The sequence below is a fragment of the Bacillus rossius genome, chromosome 1 (genome assembly GCF_032445375.1).
Source record: "Bacillus rossius redtenbacheri isolate Brsri chromosome 1, Brsri_v3, whole genome shotgun sequence".
NCBI classification, from domain to species: domain Eukaryota; kingdom Metazoa; phylum Arthropoda; class Insecta; order Phasmatodea; family Bacillidae; genus Bacillus; species Bacillus rossius.
This window is the reverse complement of record NC_086330.1, coordinates 86,952,709-86,974,842: the sequence shown is the minus strand read 5'-3', so window position 1 is coordinate 86,974,842 and position 22,134 is coordinate 86,952,709. Positions and strand designations below refer to the sequence as shown.

General features: G+C 35.6%; 1 protein-coding gene across 2 annotated transcripts in view; it reads right to left on the bottom strand.

The window, feature by feature from the left end:
* Positions 1-2,764: 2,764 nt before the first annotated feature.
* LOC134538871 (craniofacial development protein 1) overlaps positions 2,765-22,134 on the bottom strand; it is a 42,484-nt gene continuing 23,114 nt past the window's right edge. Inside the window, exons 7-8 of one of the 2 annotated variants that reach the window (XM_063380455.1) lie at positions 8,205-8,244; positions 2,765-3,542 (exon numbers count right to left, since the gene is read on the bottom strand). In XM_063380455.1, coding sequence (XP_063236525.1) covers positions 3,492-3,542; positions 8,205-8,244 — 91 coding nt within the window. In that variant the 3' untranslated portion in view covers positions 2,765-3,491. The remainder of the gene's footprint in view (positions 3,543-8,204; positions 8,245-22,134) is intronic. The other variant, XM_063380447.1, reaches the window with a different exon arrangement.

Genomic DNA, 22,134 nt, shown 5'->3' with positions numbered 1-22,134 from the left:
AAAAATAAATGTAGTTTAAAAAACTAAAGAAACATGCTTTTAAAGATTATCAAACTAAAAAGTTAAAAATAATTTTAAAATTTAATTTATGACACTAGTATATAAGCAATACTAGTATAAATGAGAAAAAAGCATGGGGCGCTTAATATACAAAAAATATGGCACAAAGCGCCTCAAGTTTTTTTTCTCATTTATACTAGTATTGATTAAATACTATTGTCATAATTAAATTTTATAATTATTTTTAACTTTTTAGTTTGATAATCTTTAAAAGCATGTTTCTTTAGTTTTTTAAACTATATTTATTGATGTTCCATACCTCTAATATACGGACAGAGAAAAAACCACTCTAACACATCTTAGTTCAGTTTAACTGTTAACAAATATTTAGGTTAACAGGTCCTATACATATTTCCGAATGTTTTACTGACTGAGTTATACTGGACATTAATTAAATTGATCGCTGATATTTATACTTTTAAACGAAATTTTGAATTTATCATTTTATGTAAACTCTAATGCGTTAAAAAGTGTAACACAACACTACACACAGGTAGTGATGTCTAGTGCACTGCCCTATGCACATTAGTTAACAAAAAAATAAAATGAAATATTAATTACTGATAAATAATACCTTGATGTCGTGATACAAGTAACACATGCTTATCTGATATTTATTTCAATTAGAATACGAAATAGGAAGATAAAATAATTAACTGATTTTAAGACTGATTTGTTACTTTTACAGTACAGTGCATTTTGAAGACAAATGGGTCTTAAGAAGCGAAAATCGTACTCGATTAAAGGATGGTATGGTGTTCGGTATATTAAGGTTTCCCTCAAAGTAACAGTTTCAGAATGCTTTTAAGATATTTGTTACATCCCAACATAAGTTTAAAACATTTCTCTTAAGAGTGTGCTTCGTAGCATTAAAAAATGTGCCTTAATTATTTTGCAAATTTATCATTGTTATGGTGACGATGTCAGGGGTTTTCGTAATTTTTTTTTTAGAAATATAGTACAGTATTAGCAACTACGTTAAGAACTGTTATTTTATTCACACAGAGAAAAGAAATACAAAATGCTAAAATTTGGCGTTTGTCTTTTTATATACTATATAGGTTTGTTATTATATGTGTGTTGTAACATGTATAAAAATGTTAAATATATTCAACAATATTTGGTAATTATATATATTAAAAAACTTTTATGTACGCGACTTGAAACTACGTGAAAGGTTTTCAGTCTATAAAGGCCTATTCTATGATTTTTTTAAAATTATTAATTCTTATGCAAACAATTAATAAAATTGGAAGTTTCTTACATTGTCAGTATATGCATAGCATTACAGTTATTCCAAACAATTCTCTACCAGTGTTTACCTAAGGTTTGCATGTTACGTTGGTTCTTCTACTAATACACGTATATTACAAGAGGTTTGTAATAGATTAAATGAGGTAAGTAAGAATTCGTTTTTATAAAAATTGTGTATGAAATTATAAATTTTGAGATGTATAATAACAAAAAGAAGTGCGTTCCGAAGACATGTCGGTAGTGTTACCCACTGAAACATTATTCCCACTTCAACTCTCTGTAAAAATAAAAGTATGGGGTTGAATGCGTCAAAAGGGGTATATAAATAAAATTTGAGGCTTCTTCCTTATTTCATACGCTAGTGTCCCCCACTTACAATTGCAAACAAAATTTTTTCCTCGATGTTGTAATTTACTCTGCGTAATCACAAAAAATTTTGGCAGTAAATAAGTATTTAATTTTTAAAAATGAAAGCATTCATGTTTCGAAAAAAATATTAAAGCGATGTGGGGAAAAATGTTTATAGATACTCCAGTAAAATTTTCAGTTTGATTGTTTTGAAAGTTTCGGAGCTGTTGCGAGTTTAGTTTGGAGGATTCTTCGGCCGCGCGAGGCTTGTTTGGCTCTTTTTCATTTTCTTCCAGCGTAGGAAGCCGATACCCGGCTTCACCTCGCATCCTCTGCTGGTCTTCCCTTGTCCTCTCCAGATGTATTACTGTATATTAGCTCCATGAGCACGACCTTGACAGACCCGTCGTTTCTTCGGTCTCCTCTCGTCATCCCTCTACACCCCATTCTTCCCCCTCCCCACCCGCAGGCTGCGGCCCGCCGGCCGGAGCTCCGCCGGACTACCTGGTTGCGACAAGCGCCGCCCTCAGCGCCACGTCGCGGGGACATTCTTCCCGGCGGCGAGAGTTTTACACGCAGCACTAGAACTGTCACTCCAGAGGGCATGTTTTGAGTCGGATCGTATCAAAAACAAAAGGATATGAAAATATATACATAACTCAATAGTGTTCTGCCAATTATGTTTTCATTTTAATTTAAATTTATTCTTTAAATCGCTCCTGAAGTAGTCCAGCAGTGATCAATGGAAATTGTCAATATTAAACTGTAATTTTGATGAAGAAAATTTTTTCTTCTTACTTTTATATGTGCAGAAACCTATTCGTACACTCGTTTCTTGAACTATACTTAAGTTTAACATAATTATGTGTTTTCTAAATAATTCTGGCTTGGAATAAAAATAAATGCATTTAAAATGACATAACTCAGTAAAAAAAAGTTTATTAAAAATATCCTAGGTATATTATGTCTTAAAAAGAAGCATCAAAAATAAATATGTACAGTTAAATTAGTTTTGTCGTAATATTTTCCATGCACCAATCGCCTTAAGCATGTCACTATAGGTGTACATTTCTTTCACAGGGCTGATGAGGTCACGTACAAGCCAGTTTCCACACATCTTTAATACATCAATTATCACAATACACAGTGCTGCTGATATCACAAAGACAATGAGGTTGAAACATTACGAACATGAGTTCATGTGTGACAAACCTAACATGTGTTAGATTGCAGTCTGAGCCACCTGCCGTGAAACGCACACACATTTGCAGCCTTGAGCACACAAGACATAATATTTAACTTAACGCCAGGCATAAACATCGCAAATCTAATAATGGTGAACACAACTAATTATCAGATAATGAATGAAGTTTCAAAGTTCTATTACATTTCTTGATGATGCACAAGTCTGCCTGGAATAATGCTTATTGTACTACGGACAATATTATTTTTTTATACAACCAGAAAAAGTGATATTTTTCATGGATGAAATAGCAAGTTGCTAATTTTCTTCAGAGAAACGGCAGCCATTTGTGCAACTAAAAATTGTACAATGCACACAACAATGAGGTGTATGCTCGTTGCGAGATGCATGTATTCTGTGTGCTAGCGTGAGCACGGTGGTACTGTTGGGACACAGTCCGAGCCTGCACACACAGTCTTCACGTAACTGTAACTATGCTTGCATTAACACGCTACCCAGGAGGCAGTGCGTTGGGAACCAGATTGGGATGTCAAGGGCTTCGAGTCAACACGGGGACAGCCAGCAGCTACTGGCGGTCGAGTTTCACCGGTTGCTGCGGCGCGTGGTACGCAGAGCGCGCTCTATCTCAAACTGCCGCACGTCCGTCCTCTGCAGAAAGTCCTGTCGCTCCAGGAACCTGCACACACGTAATCATGCTGGCAGTACGGCTATTGCAGGTAACAATCTGGGAACTGATTCTTTTGAAGAGCAATAAAATTTTTAATTGAATGGTCACTTTGAGTCATCATGACTATTTCAAAACACATTTAAGTAAAAATACTGTAAATGTGTCTCAGATTCCTTAGCTTTGATTTTTCAGGTCCGAGTAACTAATAATTTAAGTTATCATATTGGTTCAACATAAAAGAGTAAGTCCTCAAATGACCGGACACTTGTTTAATGGACATTTATTATAACAGACATTACATTTTGTTACCTTTAATTTAGTTAATAGACGCCAAACTCGTTAATACAAACATTTCCGTGCCACAACTTACAAATAGGCGGGATTGGTATTTCTTGAATAGCTTGTACATATATACACTTGTATCCAAGTGCTGCACTGCGTACACACTGGATAATTATTGCATGCATTCATAATGGTTATCGAAGAATGACAACAGTTTTAAAATAGAGGCAGCATATCTTTCTCCTGCGTTTAAAAAAAGGAGAGTACGATGCAGCACTAACATTTAAGATGCACTCCAACGAAAATGACAGCCAACTAGGGACCTTCCACCAGACAGTGCATCCTGTTTACTAAGGAATCTGCGCAGATCTTTCACTGACTTGCCGGATGATGACGTACACACGCCATTCTATTCCAAACAGTTTTGTAGACATCCATGAGTCCTTCATTGTACAGGCACTGTGCATCTCGGTTGATTACCCTAAATAAATACTGATAAAGTTTTTCTCATATAGTACATAGCATTCAGTGAAATATTATTATTAGGGACATGAACTTTTCGGTAAATAAAATTACTCAAAAGTGGTAAAACAAAAACTAAAAAGTGTTAAAAAAAACAACATGAAAAGCGGTGAAAAAATATTATGCTCTCACGTCACTAAAAGCCGACTATTTACAATAAAACACTTATCTTTCAGCACAGATACATATTTAAGCAGTGTTTGAATTCTGTACACATTATTTGGCCACTAATAAAATAAGTCACTTAAACACTGTAATATTATCTTACACCCTTAACAAACTGACACAACACAACATGCATGTACACATCAAACTGATATGAATCTTAATCAATGATGAGCTTAAATAAAAATTTTTTTGTTGAAACTGTTTTTTTGCCAGCAAAAAGTTTAGAAATGTTACTAAGACTGGTCAAAAGAAAACATAGTCATTATCTCTGTGTTTTCCTCCAGTAAGTTGTGCCGCCTATCTGTCACAACTGTACCATAGGAAGAAAAACACCTCTCGCTGTCAACGTTCGAACATGGCAGCCAAACAGCTCTCAGTGCAGTACAAACAAAAGCAGGAAAGTCATGCTTCATGGAAAGAAGCACTTCTACAACATCAGGCTGTTTCTTTTCTGCCTCTACTTTAACGATTTCCTTAAATTGTGTGTAACCACAAGCAATGTCGGATGGTGTCAAGACAGTAAGTTTCATGCCAGGAAGGGTTTGAAATGATGTGACCAAGCTGCTGTTCACGTCATTGAGGACAACACTATAAGGGTTAAACAGCTTTCCCACCACTTCAAATGTCTTCCTGCAAGGATCTCTTGACATTTGCTCTTGTAGCTTATCCATGGAAAGTGATGCAGTACGCTTGAGTGTCTGCTTTACTTCGGCCTGTAGAACTTTGCTTCCTAAATCTTCTAGTAAAGTAGCAGTTTCAGATTCAAAAATCTCATTTGCTGCTACTGAAAAACCATCTTTCAGTTTCGAAAGTTTACCACAAAAAATATGGCTGGTTGGATATGAAGACCCTTCCAGACAGTCTATAAGTTCCATCAACTGTGCAGCATGTTCTCGAACAAGCACGGCTTGGATGTGTACTTTCTGATTATCTGACTGGAATAGCATTGAAAAACACTACTCCCGCATTTGGTGAATTTTGCATTTCGTTTGAACCGAAAAACTCAACTATGTCAGTCAGATACTCAGAAACATACAACACTGACTTGAACCAGCTGTTCTAGAGAGTGAGGACTGGAACAGGAAACTGACAAATTTTCTTGTCAGTGCCTGAATATTTCTCTGTCAGAAACTGTGTGTAAGCTAAATGTATATGTGAAATGGTGTCTAAATATGTAATCAAATACTATACATACTTTTGTTATTCTTTTGTACATAGATTACTGTATTTATGTATTGCTGTGGGTTTATGTGTAAGCGCTGATCTTAGATATGTTATTTTTTAATGTATATAAAACTGACATGTTCCATATCCCAGAACTCCAGCAGTTTGTAAGGGGTCTACGGAATGAAATGAATAAATAAAATAAATAAAAATAAATTAGGGATGGGGCGACCGAATCCGCCGAATCCTAGGGATTCGAAGGTTCGGCGGGTCTGATATAGGATTCGTCAAAGGATTCGGTTTTTACTATTTACGGGGAAAAAAATACAGTAAAACTCGCTTACGAGGTCCCGCATGGTAGGTTTTTCCGTATAAAGCGTTTAAATTGCCCGAGGGCTCGTCATTTACGCCATTAAATGTGTGATATAATGTCCGTTAAAAATTTTTCTGAAACTTCTTGTCTCAAATAATGGCACACGTAAATATGAAGAAAAGACAAATGAACAACAACATACGAAGAAATATGGATGATGTACCATAACTACAGTACAAACCCAATAGTTATTTTAAGATAATTACCATAAAAAGAACTAAAGAATCTTTGTAGAATACCATAATTACTACAGAAGCATGTTAGCTACCATATTTGCACTATAGTTACCGTAACAACTGAGATGTATATTTACCGTGATAGTAATGTATTATTTATTTATGACATATTAAATTAAAGAACATTGTTAAAAAAAAAAGGATGTTAAATTTTGATATGTACGGTTGGCACATGTTGCTAAGAAATAAGGCGATCCGAAAGAATGCAGTACTACTACGAAAAGTGAAAATGGTATTCGTGGATTTTTAGGTTATGGCAGTCTCTTTTCAGTAATATCGGCCGAAAATTAACGAGCGTACTGTATCGGAAGTCGGCAGAAATGCCGATTCAACTAAATATTGGCAAAATCGGCTTCTTCAATACAGCTCTACATTTTATGACTTGAGTAAACATACTTCAGACTTCAGGATATTGAAAAAGACTTTAATTTCCATGTAGGTTTATTGTGTGTATGTTTTTTTTGCAAGTGTAAATTGAAGTAAAATGTTTTTATTTTTATTACTTTCAATTGATTAAACTTTAATGACCAGTTACAGATATTTATGACACTAATTTTGAGGTTAAGCAATTTTACTAAAGCATTCCAGCCAAGCAGGTTGCCAGCGAGAGACGCTTCTCTTTTGCTGGAAACACTATCTCCAATCGTAGAGCTAATTTAACTCCTGAACGTGCAGAACAAATTATTGTTCTGAATGATAGATTAAAGAACAGAATTTAATACTCTGTGACAATCTCTCTCAGAATTATTGTGCTGAAAAGTTGAAATGTTGAAACAATGTGAATGTACTTTTCAAACAACATGATTTTTGGTGCTAAGTTTGTTGAAGCTCAGTAAGGACTCCAGAAAAATTGACAAGGGTGAAATTTTTCCAAAGATATGTTACATTTACACAAACATATACTTGGTTATGTTAGTTGGATGATATCAGTTACTAATGAACCAATGGAAACAGGTAAGATTCAATGAAAAAAAATGTTATTTTTTTTCTAGCAGTGCAAAATGTAAACACACTCTGTAAATAGTTACCCAAAATTAATAAGCCCACTTCATTTTAATACTTTATTCAAACATGATATTAAGTTTAAGATAAAAATAATTTCTCAAAAGTGTAACTGTACCACAAAAGTTCGAGCTCGGCTCGAAGTAAAATTCTTAGGCTCGCAGACCTCTAGCTTATTTATAGAAAAAATCCTAACCGCTAATCTGTACTAAAACTGAAATTTCTCAAGAAAAAATTGTTGTCTTTATATACACTTATACCAGAAATGTACCAATCTACATGTGATAAAGTTAAGGGACTTTTAGTGCAAGCAGAATACATCTCACTTACATTAGATATGTGGACATCATGTATTAAAAGATTCGGGTTTGGGTTCGAGATTCGGCAATTCCAGTCGAGGATTCGAGTTAGGATTCGGATTCGAGGAAATCAGGATTCGCCCCATCCCTAGTAAAGATGTTTGCATTTCCTAGTATTCTGAAACGCTGTCTTGCACTTAAAAACTGCATTGTTGAGCTCAGTACAAACTTTCAGCCAGATATTGCCTACAATGCAGAGCTTATGAGCCCAGTACTGCACATGCAATACTTTGTCACCCAGAATGACTTTGAGACAGTCACTAAACTTGGACAAGTAATGAGCACCATCACTGATGAAAGCAACTACTGAATCGTAGCTAAAATCATACTTTTTCAAAGAATCTAGCTCAGCTCTGGAACAATGGGTAGAATTGGCAGCTTCTAGGAAATGAACACCAGCAAGAAAAACTTTCTGAGACACATTTGGTTCCATGAGGCAGAAAAGTACAACAAAGACGAACTTCCCTCTCTGGTCTGTGGTCTCATCAGCCAAAACTGCTAGATATTTTCCAGCAATTTCAGCTTTAATGGTGTCAAATCTTCCTCAGCTGCTATTGGTACGTACTTTTCTCTCAATGTTCTGACAGTTGGCAAATCTCCAGCCCCTGAAAAATAATCCCCAATAAATGTAGCTATTTTAATACTAATATTACTGAAAGAGATAAAAAATGATGCTAGTATTTGTTGGCTTGTAACAATTTGTAAATGTCAAACCCAATTTGCAATAATTAGTAAATACATACGGCCTGATCTGTAGAGGCTGTAAAAGAATTTTCGACAAAAAACATATTTACAACTAACCTTCAACAAATTCATGAATCCAGTCTCTAATGCTAGGTTCCTGTAGTTTCTCAAGAGGAATATTTGCCTTCATAAATGCTGTTGTAGTCTTGAGTGCAAAATTATTTGCTGCATCTTTTCTTTTGTTAACAACCTGGAAACTGCTACCAATCGTTTGCTGAAGGATGGCCTTTTTTGCACTTGAAATTCTTTTATAATTGATATGCTTTTCACTTTTTATATGTTTTACTATAGTGTCTCTTCTTTCCCAACTCACACATGCGTTACAGAACTTACAAAACAAAATCTTTCCATCACTGGAATGAAAGCCTTCAGCAGAGAATTCATTTGCTCGAGTCAAGGCAGATTCTACAACTTTTGGCACTTCTGCCGATTTCTACCATACACAAAATCACAATCACAACTTGTAACAAAACAAGTAATTATATGTGACGAGCCTAGTAACACCAACCTTTCACACAAACGTTAAGGGAATTCAAAAAATTAATAATGCGAAAACATGTTTGTAAACATTGCACGCAGCCCTAAAAATACAGCATCCATAGGGATCAAACGGTAACTACGCTGATTAGTTAACAGGTTATTCACGTTTGCACTTTGCAGCTAAACATTACAAAGGCAGCACATTTTAAAATAATATTTTAAAAAATTTTACCATGAATCTCATTTTTTCATTAGATAAACTTTTCTTTCCCCTCCCATTTTAAGACTACGTCCAAAAACTTTATTTACCGAATGATACGAAGTTGAAATCCATTGCATTGTAAGTTAGAGTATTACAGTTTAATTATTTAACAGAAAAAAAAATTGCTATGTGTTAATTCCGTTTCAAACACAATTTCAATCTTTATAAAATTATCTGTTATGTCGCTGTATAAGAATGAAAATCCAGCCAGGCTCTTCTGGCATCAACATCATAAATGTTTGGTTACGTTGATGCCTGTATAGAGATCGTGAACGTAGCATAGAGGTAATATTGGTAGAGAGAGCATGACGTCACAAATGTGTGTTCAACATGGTTGGCTTGGAAAACAGTTGAGTTAAGGACGATTGCTTTTGTTGACATATCGCATCGGGGCGAAAATATGTGTTATGTGCTAATTTTTGAAAATAGTTCTGTACTGCTGTGCGTTTGGATGCAAGTCAAAACATCATAAAGGAAGCCCGCTAAGTTTTCACAGGTAAATATGCTTATTTACATGAATATTAGCATTAAAAGTAAGCTGGTGTTTGGTACTTGAGAGCTATAATTGACGTTTTATCTCTCAATTTTAATCGTTTTCAGTTTTCCGAAGGACGAAAGCCGTAGAAGGTTGAGGGAAATCAAAGTAAGACGACATAATTTCAAAGCAACTTTGGCGACAAAAATATGTTCCAAACATTTAGAAGAGGAGTGCTTTGATAGAGAGAAGTTTGGTGGTACATGGCTAAAGAACACAGCAGTTCCCACAATTTTCGAATTCCCTCCGCATTTGCTTACCACTCAAAACCCGAGGAAACCAGTCAAACGGGTGTGTGTAGAGGAATGTCACGACACTAATGGAAAGAGAAGTAAACAAGGTGATGTGCGAGATACGACAAAGGCGACATACTCGTCCGAAAGGTATGTGTCAACAGAGGCAGAAGGTAAAGAAATACATCACTTAACAAAGTTATAATCATATTTCACCAAAATGTGAAATAAAGTATTGCATCCACTTGGTGCGTAATTCATTTAGGCTAGTGATCTCCGGATAGTTAATTGAATGCAGCATTGATATACATTGATATAATAGTGCAACACAATGTTGTAACCTAGATATTCTATTTTAGTAAGTTCTAGGCCTACACAAAGCAATATTTTTTTATTTATTTTTATATTCCTAAATAATTTGGAGTACAAGTCTCATTGGATGTAAAATAAACAACATTTAAAGCCCTTATTTCAGGTTTTTTTTAAATATTTTTACAAATATAGATAATATTCTCTTCAAGAAAGTATGTATATTGTTCACAATAATCATAACCCACTCTCACTTTTCATTTAATTAAATGTCACAATATTTAGTAGGCTTTGTTTATATCACACCAAAGACATCAAATAGGTAAGACATAAGTAAAAGATACAACATACAAAACAAAATAAGAGTATACCTAAAATTTATAGCATAAATTAGTACAAATGTACACAAAAGAGTAATAATTATATAAATAAACAGACACGAACAGCTCCTTTGAGAACTCCATGGTAATTGATATCAGTATTAGAAGTTGAATTTGTTCCTGTCATGTTATCTTTTGTAATTACCCTTTGTATTCTAGAATTAAGGTAAGATTAAAGTAAATTTTTGAAATTATTTCTTATTCCATAGTATTCCAGTTCTTCAATAAGGATTTCATGATTTACACAATCAAAAGCATTAGGTAGGTCATAAAAATGCTAATAACATGTTAACGATTATTTAGAGCTAAAATTTCCATGGTTAGTTTAAATATTGCATTATCAGTAGATTTATTCTTTTGAAAGCCTTAAGACACAGTTAAAGTATTGTTACGAATGTTAGCAAGGCCGCGTCACGCGCAGGTGCACGCCGTAACATGAAATGTGCTGTGCGCACCTGGGTCGCCGCTTTATCTCCCTCCAGCCCTCCGTTCCCCCCGCGTGGCACTGTTAGTTTGACATCCGAAACCTGCCAGCTGCGGAGTTACGCGAGCCGCCGACACGTGTTTTCGAGAGATTTCTGCAGTCGGGATGGCACGGAATGACGCGATTGGCCCCGGCCGCTCTCGTGAGTTCTGGAATTGCACCGGGGCCTATATATATATGCCAGAGGACATCAGGGCAGGGAGTCGGTGGAGTTCAGAGTGAAGTCGGGAGTTTTCCCGCGGCTGAATTTCCGGGCGATAGAGTGGCGAAGTCCCTGGACGAAGGTTCCAGGGCGAAGAGTTCAGTTCCCGGCGATAGTGTCGCGGGCGTGGCGGAGTTCCGAGTGAAGTTCCGAGCAAGGCGTCGAATGGGATCTCGGCAAAGGGGAAGTGCGACGGCGGCGGTGGAGTGCGGCGACGGCGGACCACGAGGGGTGCTGCGGCGAGAGTTGCGTCAGAGGTGCGGCCCAGCGAGGCGTGTGGATTGTGAGAAACGAGTGACTGAAGGAAGAAACATTTTTTTTTAGTACAATTGATTAATTGGCACTTTTAGATTATTAGCTAGTAATGTAAATAGTGGCAATAAATAAAACTGTGTGTGATAAAAATCTTTAATTGGGCTATCCTTTAAAACCCGCAGTAAATCGTAACAGTATTATAATGCATTATATGTTTTAAAAGTCTGGTGGACTCAAGGAACAAATGTGTTACAATTTAAAAACAAGTACAAGTTTCTTGGAACATTAATTAAATTATCATTAAAATAAAGGGCATCTTTCTTCTTAAGTAACTGTTTAACTACTTTGCTGATATTTTCGATTAATAATTTTTTTCCAGCCTTATTAAATGAAAGCCATGTTTTGTAAAGTATTTTCTCTCAAATTCCAATACATCCACCAAACTAACATTACTATAACTACCACAAATTAATTTTAACATATATATATATATATTTTTTTTTTAACTTCCTTATTGACATGTGACACAAATGTCAGTTGGTGCTGATGTAGGATACCTACTACTACTACTACTACTACTACTACCACCTTAGTTTGAGTGAGTCTTGGAAGTTGCAGTTGTAAATTTCTGAGGGCATTTTTAACTTTCATTATGAAATACTATAGTATGCTTATCAATTAGTATTACAACCACAATTGATACAGTGAAATTATTTAACAAAACTGGTGCACTATTGAAATTTTATTTATGACTTTCTTTATGAGTAGGCTTATGATAGTAGTGTTTAAATGCTACACATGTTAGCCTATACTGATTTCATAGTGTGTGACTTGATATGTTTTGTAGAATTATGGATTAAAAACTATCTATCTGTGGCACGCAATTGGGTTGTGGACTGCCTGGTTGCCATCCCCTCTTCTCCCACTCTATCCTCCTTCACAGTACATTATCCTTTATTATGGCCACTAATGGCATTCTAAACTTGTGTGCAAAATTCATGATTATCATTATATAATAAATTCTATTTTCTCACTGTCCTTGCTACAATGAATGAAAATTAGTCCATTTAACCCCTGTAATGTTTTAACAGATAGTGTCAACTATCATATAAAAAATATATTTTATGTCACTTCTGTGTAGTGTCTGTTTTGTGTTATTTGATCCAGATGTGAGTTTTGTGTTCAAATTGTGTGTTGAATATTTTTTCATTAGTTGTTGTGCTCTCAACAGGTGGCACCAGTTCTGTTTATCCAAGATACCATTACATTGGTGACTTTAATGAACAGGATATTCAGTCTCCGAGGAAGGCCAAAAAGTTTCTTGCTATTGTGAAAAATGGACGAAAGAACCACAGAAATAAGTGTAATGCACTGAGGATGAGCAAAAAACGACTTGTGAAGAAGGTTAAAACATTGAATAGTATTCTTGGTGAATTGAGGAAGAAGGCCTTAATCAGTGAGTCAGCCGCCAATCTTTTACTATTCTTACTTCATACGTACTAAACAATACCTCTAATACATTACAATAAGGGTGCCTATTTTATATATCACACTTGCCAAGAAAACTGAAGTTAGCAATCAATAATAATAAGTTACACTCACAATTGGGTTACCACCCAGTGGCGAGTGGTCTCTTCTCTATCCTAACAGTACCAATTCTCCATGTCCCCCTCACATTCACTAACTTCTGCAGAATGTTCCATTCTCTCTGTCCTCACTATGGTATTGCTTTCTAGAGAAAAAAAACTCTTTAATTTTGATTTGTTGTAAGAACTTTTCATTGCATAGTAAAAAGTGAATTATTAAATAATAAATATACTTCTTCCTGGTTACTTTCTACTTGTACACCTTTGCGGCAGTTATTTCATGTAGGCTTCGTATTATTATTTGCTCACATACGTACATGATTATCATACATACTTAGTTTTAAAATTATTGAAATTGATTGTAAAACTTCAAGTAAGCATGGCATATTTCTAGCCCTAGTAATATACAAGATCTAAACATAATTGTTAGGTTACAGTTTTTGTGTATAGTATCTATAAGTAGTATGCGTGATTAAATAATCCAAAGAGCCCAAGTCGTCTGTTTAGATGAGAAGAGTATCAAAGGGCATGTACAAGTAGAACTACACATTAATTTTAGCATTGTAAATTGTACCTAGTTTTGCTTCATTATGTTGGTACTAAAGCTCCAGTTCTGCCCTCCCCAAGGACATCTCTTGGTGTCCTGCTGATCTATGTTTTAGTAAATTTAATCTTTATGCAAAGCTGAATTAATTTCGAAAATTCATGTGAATGTGTCTGTTTTTGTAACAGATATAACTTCCTGGAGACAGCAGTGAGTTTCTGAAACGGCAGTTGGATGAAACAACAGTGAAGTACCCCCCTGAGTTGAGGACATTTGCACTCACACTGCACTTCTACTCACCAAAAGCATACATGTATGTTCGGAAAACATTCAACACCTCACTACCACATCCAAAGACCTTGAAAAAATGGTATCGCATTGTTGATGGATCACCTGGGTTCACATCTCATTCATTGTCCGTGTTGAAAACTAAAGTTGAAGAAAGTCAAAAGCAGGGAAAGAAAGTGGTTTGTGCTCTGTTAGTGGATGAAATGAGTATACGCAAGCATGTAGAGTGGGATGGAAGTAAGTTTAGGGGATATGTCGATTTTGGAACTGGTCTCGATAATGATGAATTGCCTGTAGCCAAAGATGCTCTTACTTTCATGCTTGTTGCAATTAATGGAAGTTGGAAGCTTCCAATTGGCTACTTTTTGACCAATGGTCTTGAAGCAGGACAACATGCAAATTTAATTAAAACATCCCTAGAACATGTTCATGACACAGGTGTGGAAGTTGTATCATTAAATTTTGATGGCACAGCAACAAACATTTCATCAGGAAACATTTTGGGTGCAAATTTAAATAATGTAAATCTTGAAACTTGCTTCAAACATCCGGTGACAAACTCTGATGTGTTCATTTTCCTCTATGCCTGTCACATGTTAAAACTTGTGCGAAACAGCCACGCTTCCAAAAATGTTTTATGTGATGGAAATGGGGATTTTATAAAGTGGGAATACTACATTGTCAAACTTGAAGAGTTTCAGAAAAATCAAGGCTTACATGCAGCAACAAAGCTGAGAAAAAGGCACATAGAGTGGCAAAGAGAAAAAATGAAAGTAAAGGTGGCAGCGCAAACACTAAGCAAGAGTGTTGCTGATGCACTTTTTTACCTTAATGAGGGTTTGAAAATTCCTGAATTTAAAGGGAGCAGAGCAACCGTTGAATTCATTAGAACTAGGGATGGGGCGACCGAATCCAATATCTGCCGAATCCGCCGAATCCTAGGGATTCGAAGCTTCGGCAGGTCTGATATAGGATTCGTCAAAGGATTCGGTTTTTTACTATTTACGGGAAAAAAATACAGTAAAACTCGCTTACGAGGTCCCGCATGGTAGGTTTTTCCGTATAAAACGTTTAAATTGCCCGAGGTCTCCTCATTTACGCCATTAAATGTGTGATATAATGTCCGTTAAATTTTTTTCTGAAACTTCCTGTCTCAAATAATGGCGCACGTAAATATGAAGAAAAAACAAATGAACAACAACATACGAAGAAATATGGATGATGTACTATAACTACAGTACAAACCCAGTAGTTATTATAATATAATTACCATAAAAAGAACTAAAGATTCTTTGTAGAATACCATAATTACTACAGAAGCATGATAGCTACCATATTTGCACTATAGTTACCGTAACAACTGAGATGTATATTTACCGTGATAGAAATGTATTATTTATTTATGACATATTAAATTAAAGAACATTGTTGGAAAAAAAAAAAGGATGTTAATTGTTAAACTTTGATATGTACGGTTGGCACATGTTGCTAAGAAATAATGCGATCTGAAAGAATGCAGTACTACTACGAAAAGTGAAAATGGTATTCGTGGATTTTTAGGTTATGGCAGTCTCGTTTTTCAGTAATATCGGCCGAAAATTAACCAGCGTACTGTATCGGAAGTCGGCAGAAATGCCGATTCAACTAAATATTGGCAAAATCGGCTTCTTCAATACAGCTCTACATTTAATAACACGAGTAAACATATTTCAGACTTCAGGATATTGAAAAAGACTTTAATTTCCATGTAGGTTTATTGTGTGTATGTTTTTTTGCAAGTGTAAATTGAATGAAGTAAAATGCTTTTATTTTTATTACTTTCAATTGATCACACTTTAATGACCAGTTATATTTATGACACTAATTTTGAGGTTAAGCAATTTTACTAAAGCATTCCAGCCACGCAGGTTGCCAGCGAGAGACGCTTCTCTTCTGCTGGAAACACTATCTCCAATCGTAGAGCTAATTTAACTCCTGAACGTGCAGAACAAATTATTGTTCTGCATGATAGATTAAAGAACAGAATTTAATACTCTGTGACAATCTCTCACAGAATTATTGTGAGGAAAAGTGGAAATGTTGAAACAATGTGAATGTACATTTCAAACAACATGATTTTTGGTGCTAAGTTTGTTGAAGCTCAGTAAGGACTCCAGAAAAATTGACAAGGATGAAATTTTTCCAAAGATATGTTACATTTACACAAACATATACTTGGTTATGTTAGTTGGATGATATCAGTTACTAATGAACCAATGGAAACAGGTAAGATTCAATGGAAAAATTTTTTTTTTTTATGGCAGTGCAAAATGTAAACACACACTGTAAATAGTTACCCAAAATTAATAAGCCCACTTTATTTTAATACTTTATTCAAACATTATACTAAGTTTAAGATAAAAATAATTTCCCAAAAGTGTACCTGTACACAAAAGCTAGAGCTAGGCTCGAAGTAAAATTCTTAGGCTCGCAGACCTCTAGCTTATTTATAGAAAAAATCCTAACCGCTAATCTGTACTAAAACTGAAATTTCTCAAGAAAAAATTGTTGTCTTTATATACACTTATACCAGAAATGTACCAAACTACATGTGATAAAGTCAAGGGACTTTTAGTGCAAGCAGAATACTTCTCACTTACATTAGATATGTGGACATTATCTATTAAAAGATTCGGGTTTGGGTTCGAGATTCGGCAATTCCAGTCGAGGATTTGAGTTAGGATTCGGATTCGAGGAAATCAGGATTCGCCCCATCCCTAATTAGAACAATTAACAATCTTTTCGATGTGCTAAACAGTATAAATTTGTTGAGTAAAGGTTACAAAGCTCCTATTAAACCTCAAAATAAAGACATCATTTTTTCTCGACTTGCTGAGGGAAAAAATTACATTTTGCAGCTCAAAACTGTTGACGGTCAATCAGTTTTAAGTACTAACAGGAGGACTGGGTTTTTAGGTTTTTTGGTTTGCATAGAAAGTGTTTGTCAATTGTACACTGAACTCACCGAGTTGAGAGATACAGGAATGAAATTCCTTCTAACCTACAAACTAAGTCAAGACCACCTTGAAACATTTTTCAGTAGTATTAGGAGTAAGGATGGTTTCAACAACAACCCTAAAGCACAACAGTTTGAGTCAGCATACAAAGATTTGTTAATACATCATCAAGTCACTGCACCAAATTCATCCAACTGTTTTCCACAAGACGAAACATCTGTGCTTACTGTTTCTAGCAGCAGGAACTACAACTTCATACTTCACATACTTCACACTTCTCATGACATAAATCATGAGGTGGCTAGAACTGCAGGAGACAGTGTTCTTGACTCTGTTAATGATTTCATTAATGTCAGTAGTGATCATTCATATAGTTCTTTGGTTCCGGTTAATGCACTTAACCCTTATATTTCAAGCATTGTTGAGTACATTTCTGGATTTGTACAAAGGAAACTGGTAAATGTTATTAAATGTGAAAGTTGTTTGGCAGCAATTAATAACACTGTTGATGATGATAACAAGTTTATCAAGACAAAGAATATGGGAGGTTTAACTTCACCTTCATCCAATATTGTTAAACTTTGTAAAATTGCAGAACAAACATTCAGAATTGTCCAAGCTATGGGGAAACTTAATCACAAACAGGTAATGAACATCCTCGTTACTTGTGCTGTGGGAGAAGTGTCAGCAGACATTTTCAGTATGTTGCAGGATCACATCACAGAACAAGTACCACTAAAAAATCATAGAATTTTGTTGTTGAAGAGTGTATTAGTGGAGTATTTCAGGATTCGTTTGTTTCATCACGGAAAAACCATATCTGAAGAAGTACAAAAATATAAAAGCAGGAGTATTAACACAAAACTTACATTATTCTTGGGACATTAACATTTTTGCAGGTTGGTTAAAAGGCTCGTCTAACTGCAGGTACTGTATTTACTGGAACATACCTTGCTCTTGGATAAGCATTGTATTTAGTTTAATTTTTTTGTTTGTTTTTTTATATAGTCACAATTTTATTTATAAGTTTCATACCCAGCTTGTAAACATGTTGTGAATTTTATATTAAGATATTGGTTTCAACAATATTATGCAAATTTTTGTCAGTTTTCACAATTTTTTTGGTTGGAATGTAAACTAATGTTTTTGTGGAGCATTTTAGTGTATCAGTTTCCTGACTTACAGTACTGACATAATTAATTGAATGCAGCATTGCTATACATTGTTATACATTGATATAATAGTACAACACAATGTTGTAACCTAGCTATTCTATTTTAGTAAGTTCTAGACCTACAGTAGCACATATTAACTAGCACTAATTAACTGAGTGTATGCAATACAATATTAAAAACTATAAAACATTAAGCACTACAATACTACTTCACAATCGGCTTTGAGCCTACAATACCATCATTACAATGGTTCAATACGTTAAGCCATCAAACTGTACAGAAATATATATTGCAATCAGCACTAAAATAGCCTGCGGTAAGTATTAGGCTTACAATGCAATAAGAGCAATAGTAAGTTAGTACAAAACCACTACGAAATTGCAATGCATTAAGCACTAGCCTTTACATTAATCAATAAGTTCGGTCTAAAGTCATAATATAACTTTTGCATCAAAGTACTGCAACAGTTACACAAAGCAATATTTATTTATTTATTTTTATTACTTTCCATAAATCTATTTGCAGTACAAGTCTCATTGGATGTAGAATAAGTCAATTATAAAAATATGCACAATTCATTCAAAACTAATTCACAGATTCACACACACAATACAAGGCATAAACAAAACGTACACGTGGAAATGGTGAACTGTGCCATCACATCTATTCAAGGGCGCCCATAGGATAGAATTGGGGGGGGGGGGGGGGGGGGGGTTAGGGATGCAGACCTTCAAAAAGTGCCAAAAATTACTAAACATTTGCCAAAAATCCTCAAAAACACCTAATTTTTTTCTTTTCCTGAAAGCTAGGGTGAGGGGGGCATGGCCCTCCCCTAACCATGGGTATTTATTAGTGCATTTTAAAGGAGCAAAATTATTCAATAATCTACCGCAGAATATTAAAAAATTAAAAAATTTTCAACAATTTAAAAAAAGGGTTTTTAACTTGCTACTTCAAGAATGCTACTACTCCACAGCAGACTATCTAAATAGAACAACCTTAACTTCCACTTTATACCTACTTTTATTTTTGATTATTTATAAAAACCATTTTTAATGTTTACGAGATAAAGTAGTAATTAAAATACATATATTGTACAATATTTGTCTCTACTGTATTACTACTTTAACTTTATGCATGTAGTTATGTTAAGATATGTTTTCATTGTATTATAAAATATATAGGTAATTGTAACTGTACTACTACTGTTTGAATTGTAACTGTACACAATTGTATTATTGTATAAAGCGAAAGCCTATACAGTAAAACCTTTTTGTTGCGACCCCATTTATTGCGACCACCTCTCTATTACAACCCGATTTCGAGGAACCGTGAAAAAATTGCCGAAAATCCGAAGATAAACAGACAGAAAATAAGTTTCTTGTGGTGAGTAACGTGTTGCTGCGTTTCTCTTGCCGAGTGCTTCCTGTCGACCGCTGTCAGCGCTTAACAACCCCCATTCCACGTCCCTTTGTCGGCAGGGTGCAGATAAAGGTTTTTGTGGCAACGTGTTTACGTTTAGCTTATTGCGAGTGTCTAGTGTGGTACGCAGTTAAGGCAAAGCTACCTGCTGGATTTCTCTTGATTTTGATTACTATCGGTTGACAATACACAGCGACCGACTGGATGCACGCCCGCCTCGACTTGTTTTAACTGCCGCAGCGATGTTTATTTTGACAGCTCAAGCAATTAATTTTTCCCGTGGGTTGATAGAAAAAGGTCGCTTCACCCAGCATAAAAAAAAAGGCTACGCCACTTATTCCCCGCGCAGGAAACACACTGGCTGCCGTCTGTCTACCCTGCATTTATCTTTCTTCTAACATTCCACGTTCTCCTCTCGCGCGAGCAATAACTAGGGCCACGATTATATGGTGAATCGCGAAATCGCGAAATTTTCCGCGAATTTATATGGAAAATGCGAAAAAAACGATTTTTAAGAAAAACCGCTAAATAACACCGAAATTACACAATACAAGTCTCTTATATTTTAATGTGAAAAGCTTAATAGTCAAGACTTGCCCGGGTCCTGGTTGATAAGCTGGAAAAATTTCCTGCCTTGCATTTCTACATGCTTCCTCTAATCAGCTTTAGGGCGCCGTCTGGTCAGTGTGTGTGTTAGTGAAGCGGGATGATAAGAGCGACGCTCAATGGTAGTTCTAGCGCGGTAAAACCTCTAAGTGCAAGGCTTCTGAACTGGCGCGCAGTCATCTCGTTCCCGTCAGATAACAGTGAAATTTGAGCGGTGACCATAACATTATATGGCGGAAAAATAAAGATAAAGGTGTAATGCATTTCCCTATGATACTTTCAAGAAATTTGTAACGGGTTTTTTACACCTAAAACTTCGAAAACATGTCTTTTAGCCATTTTATCTCAAAAGAACCATTAACAAATTCTTAAATGCTTTTCGTAAACAGACTCCAGTCGGATATATAGTATAGTTTGGAAATTGCGTAGGTTTTTCGTGGCTGTGCGCGGCACACGACTGTAGTTGCCATGCGTCACGCGCCGAGAATGTTGTCCGGCAGGAAGGGCGAGTATAGTTCATTTGCGGCAAAAATGAATACTTTTACGGCCCTGCTAAATTTTTCCATTAAATAAATTTTGAAGTTTCAGTGATTTTCCTTCAGAAATAATGTTGTGTAACTAACAAACAATTTGTATCAAAACAATTAACGGTAAATGGCTGTCGCGGGGGCCCTTAAAAATTTTTCATTTTACCAGAACTGGACTATACAAACCTGGCTTTAGTCGCACACAGTTTGGTGAAGGTGAGGAAGGATGTTGACAGTTTCACATGCCAAAGGACGTTGAAGTAGGAGGGGGAGAGAGACACGATGGTTTGTATGCCTGGGAGGGATGAACCTTGAAGTCTAGACAAGGGAAGGAGAGGTAAGCCGTATGACGTCATGCATCCGCCGCCTGTGCTGCCGCCAGCCTGTCTAGACGATATTCCCGCGCTCCCACTTACGTTGCACAAGCTACTGCTGCCGTATTTTTAAAGGAAATGTCCCATTATTTTTTTGTTATTCTCACATGAACATTATTGGAAATATTAAAGCCGACACAAAAAATACGCTGTGTGTTAAAGTTAACAGATTTTAATAATCTTTCATTTTGTTTTGTTTTAAATTTTTTTTCTTCTGATTTTCACATTTTGGTCAAAATGTCCAATTTTTTGACGGTTCTCGAGAATGTATTCGTAAAATCACTGCTTCGTTAAATCCGGGGTTCGTGACATCGGGGTTCTAGTGTATTTAACTACGGCAAGCAAGAAATCGTACATGTAATCTAACCAGTAAAAATAAACTGTCTATTGACATATTTTCTTTAGAGGTGGCCTGTAGGGCGACGGACTTGTCATGAAGGTTTAAAGCACAGCCGTCTAGCATTGTGAGTGACAGCATCCTGCCATTGTATGGCTGGTTTCTTAGCGAGTAGCGGTTTGGGAAAAGGGGTTGGGGGGGGGGGGGGGGGTTGAAATCAACTGAAAATTTCGGAAAACATCTATTACGACCCCCCCTCTATTCCGACCCTATTCCTGGGAACCGTGAGGGGTCGTTTCAGAGAGGTTTGACTACTTGTACTTGTATTAATGTTTCTGCAACCATTTTGTGTTAAACTTGTATCAACTGTCAAATTTAAAATTTTATCTTTAGAGTCTGTACATGTACCTGTAATACCAGTTTTATTATTTTTTTCCCATGTCTGGATTTTTGGTATATGTAACTTTTACTGTTTGTATGTTAAATTATATTTCTTGACGCGTCCTATACCATTTGTGCAAATGTCTGCATGTTCAGATGGACGAAAATAAATAAATAAATTATATATATATACACAGGCATATATACATACATACATACATACATACATACATACATACATGCATACACGCATGCACACATACACACACACAAATTAGGTAAGACATGTTCATTTGTATATGAAAAAGTAGATGTTTAAGATCTTACTATATTCCACAAAGTCTTGATTTTATTTGAAGAGTTGTTAATAACGTT